The 3,796-nt window shown below is 32.7% G+C and overlaps 1 protein-coding gene across 1 annotated transcript; it reads right to left on the bottom strand.

Moving 5' to 3' along the window:
* Positions 1-2,511: 2,511 nt before the first annotated feature.
* LOC127101080 (non-specific lipid-transfer protein 1) lies at positions 2,512-3,380 on the bottom strand. Its single transcript, XM_051038408.1, has 2 exons — positions 2,924-3,380; positions 2,512-2,810 (listed from the first exon to the last, which is right to left on the bottom strand). Exons 1-2 carry the CDS (start codon positions 3,283-3,285, stop codon positions 2,801-2,803), a joined length of 372 nt encoding a protein of 123 aa, XP_050894365.1. The 5' UTR covers positions 3,286-3,380; the 3' UTR covers positions 2,512-2,800.
* Between the last annotated feature and the right edge of the window lie 416 nt (positions 3,381-3,796).

Raw genomic sequence — 3,796 nt, 5'->3', positions numbered from 1 at the left:
ATGCACCCGAATCGAGAAACCATGGGCGAGAAACATTAGAAGAATTACTCTGAATTCTCAAGGCCAAAAGAGTGGAAAATACCATTTGTTTAATCAGTTCAGGTTATATAGCACCACCATTTGATGAGCCAATATTGGAAGGACTAACTGTAGAATTATTAGTTGCATGGAATGCCTGCAGAGAACGTTGTGTTGGTCGTGGAAGACACATATAACACCTAGAGATAATATGTCCCTACTCCTTGCAATAATTACAAAATTTCTTACTGCAACTACGAACAATATGTCCAAATTGCTTGCAAGAGAAACACTGAACCTACCTCATATCACGACATTTTCCTCTACTTTGAGAATAATATGCAACCATCATAGGCTCGAAAATAACAACTTCATGAGACACGATTCCTTGAGTAATAAGATGTTTTTCCTCCCTTAGAAGTTCTCCAACACATGTATCTAAAGAAGGAACATGGTTCCTATTTAGAAAAACACCTATGACAACTTCAAATTCGGGACAAAGTATCATGAGAAATTGATCTCAAATACTTGTGTTGTAGAACTCCCGAATAGCCGCAAGAGAAGTCTTGAGAACATGACATGTATAAGAGCAAAGTGTTCTGTGTTAGAATTTTTGGGTCACGATTGTAATATTACATGTGTTAGGGCCATTATATAATTAACCAAAGTTGTAGTTGTCTAATTAATAATAAGTTTGTGGCTAGAAACATAAATATCATGAAAGATAAGATTATTGTGTAGATACCATAAATCAATATCTAATTTGACGAGGGGACAAATTAGAATATTGAATACTAAGAAATAACCCTAAAGTTATTTATAGGGGTTATGATCCCCATTTGTAGAGAACGTGAAAATGGCTCATCAGAAAAATTCTCTCTTCATCTTCATCAAAGGAGATTCAAAGAGCCATAAGAAACTTTACAATTGGAAGATCACATACCCAGTAACCTTTAATTATTTCCAATGACAAACTCAGGTACGCTTCTGCTTTCTTTCTCATAATTGTATTCGGGTATGAGTATAAGGAATATGTCGATCGCACATCTGACTCATAGAGTTTTGTTTAAAGTTCTGTTCTTTATTTCTATATGGATAGAAATCATAAGGTTATGAATAAATTTAACTGATATAACAAAATAACATTATGTCCACATATTCAGAAAATTGGAATGATATTCTTGAATAGATAAGTTATCTTATTTGTGATTTTCTATATCTAATTCTAACTGAAAACGAGTATTGTCTTGATGGTAAATACGTTTTAAATAATTTCACATTTCTTGTATAGTTGAAAATGAGTGCAAATTATTGATCATTTTAGGATCAATAATATTGAGGACTAAGTGGTTATTGAGTATCTTTGATTTTCCACTCATCTAATATAACTTTATTTGTTGGTGCTTTGAAGACATAATCTAAGTGACACAATTGACCCTTTCCTTTGACATTACTTTTGAATTGAAATTCTTAAATTGAATAATTCTTATCCATAAAACAAACATAAAATAACTGTTCTCATTTTCGAAATTCATGATATGAATGCTAAAACCTGTATAACATAGTTATAGTTTTATCACTATGTAAAATAAAATAACCTTCACCTTCGCATGCAACACTGTTTTTTTAAAATAAAAACTATGTAAGTGCTGTGTACGTGCTTAATAGACAAAGAAGGCAGTTTAGGAGAGTTACCAATCAAGAACAAAAACAAAAGCACCGAACAATATCAATCGCAAGCAAAAAAAATCAATTACGATTTCAAACAAAAATGGATCACAAACACCATATCACGATCACGAAGCAACACGTGAATCACAAATCAAAGACGAAATTAACTATCACAAGACAACACTAAATCACAAATTAAAGACGAAATCAAAAGACGGTAAAAAAAACACAAATGAACAACAACCCAAAATACCACCAAGAGTCCGAATCTCAATACTTCAAATTGAAAATCACTAAGACAAAATCAAGAGACTGCACAAAACTACAAACAACTACAACAACTACGATCAATGTTTCACAATATAATTACAAAACTACAATAAACAAAAATATAACAATCAATTTCGAAAGCGACCTAACGGGATGTTGTGGAATAAGATCAAGATAACACGATTTCACATGTTTGGTATCATCCAACCTTCATATACTATGTTAGGAAAGTTGACTTCATGCCTTTCTCGATTGCATTTTAAACTATATATATATAATAGTGTCAGTACAAGTACAACTAATTATAATTCATAATAATTAATTACAATTCATAATGATTAATCTTATATTCACAATAAATACAAATATTAATTTCTGATTAAGAGTTATTTGATTTTACAAATATAATTGGATAGGATCTTCCCATCATAGCTACGATTTTATATTTTACGAACTTGTTATTTTTTTCAATTTTATGTAAGATCTCGATCTTGACAATCTTGACAGGACTGATCAGGACATTTAGAAGAATTTGTTTGAAAGTGATTTGAGTTTATTTAATAACATCATATATCATTAGTTAAGAAAGAACACCAGCTTACAATATCCATCAACTTATTCTAAAACTTAACTCCCTATTTCTGCTATAGTGTCCACAAAGTGTTCACAAACAGCACAACCATACACAAACACAAGCACACAATACAATAATATAAAGCCATAAAGAAGCAGCTTCAATTGATCTTTCTCACGTCACTCATGAGAGTGACCTCTTATTCTCACACTATAAACTAACATAACATCCTTCTTGATCTACTGCTCCACACATCATGTTTCAACCTCAGTTCACACTGCATCAATACAAAACAAACAAAAAAACAGACTCATCAGATTCAGACATATGTACTAAATGTTACCTTTGTGTTATATGAAAAAATATATATGTAAATATTGAAAGTAGTACCTTTTACAGTCGGTATTGGGGCTGATACGGTAAGGAATATTAACCCCGCATTTGCCTGGAAGGCCAGCAGCATTGCCAAGATTGGTGTTAGAGTAACTGAAACCACTTGAGGTAACAGCATTCTTAATGCAGGTACAAACAGCTCTACGATCTGTAGGGGTTTGAGCCATGGTATTAAGACCCTTAATTCCATTACAACACCGCACAGGCACATTCCCACCGTTCATAATGTAAGAAACACAAGGCATTAAGCTGTTCACAACTTGACCACATGTCACAGCTTCTCCAGCCTTAGGACCAAAACTCACAAGACACACAATTGCCAAACAAACAACCTTAGTTACCACAGTTGAGTAACCCATGATGAGACACAAATGTTGCAAGGATATAACAAATTATAGACTAAGTTAGTGAGGGATTCAAAGTTATGTGGTTTTTCAGATGTTGTGGGTTGAAGTATATATAGGGGAAAAAGGGTATGGGTTTGGTTGTGTATGGGGTGCATGAAAAAAGGCGTATGGCTAGCCACGTGCTTGGAGTTATGTGGTAGTTGAGGAGAATTTAGTGTCATTATGAGGTATGGTTGGATAGGTTAAATGCTTCTATTACTATTTAAGGTAAGAGATGCAGACCAAACAACCCATGTTTAGATTTTAAAGGTACTTTGACAATACAATGAAACATCATAAATTTTCACAGTACTGAAATGAATGCTATATTAAATTTTTCTTAATCAACTGTAGCCATTTGATAGTGATAGGATATTAGGGAGTGGATTCTCTTCTATCAATTGTCTCTCAATTGAAATATGAACTTCACATTAAAAATGTTTACAATTTGAAGAGGAGGTGGAGTTAGTTTTATATAAATATT

The sequence above is a fragment of the Lathyrus oleraceus genome, chromosome 7 (assembly GCF_024323335.1).
Source record: "Lathyrus oleraceus cultivar Zhongwan6 chromosome 7, CAAS_Psat_ZW6_1.0, whole genome shotgun sequence".
Classification (NCBI taxonomy): Eukaryota; Viridiplantae; Streptophyta; class Magnoliopsida; order Fabales; family Fabaceae; genus Lathyrus; species Lathyrus oleraceus.
This window is presented reverse-complemented; position numbering and strand designations above follow the sequence as displayed.

What these genes read in the sequence shown, in the direction of transcription:
- LOC127101080 (XM_051038408.1), bottom strand. Translation starts at nt 3,285, where the DNA reads ATGGGTTACTCAACTGTGGTAACTAAGGTTGTTTGTTTGGCAATTGTG.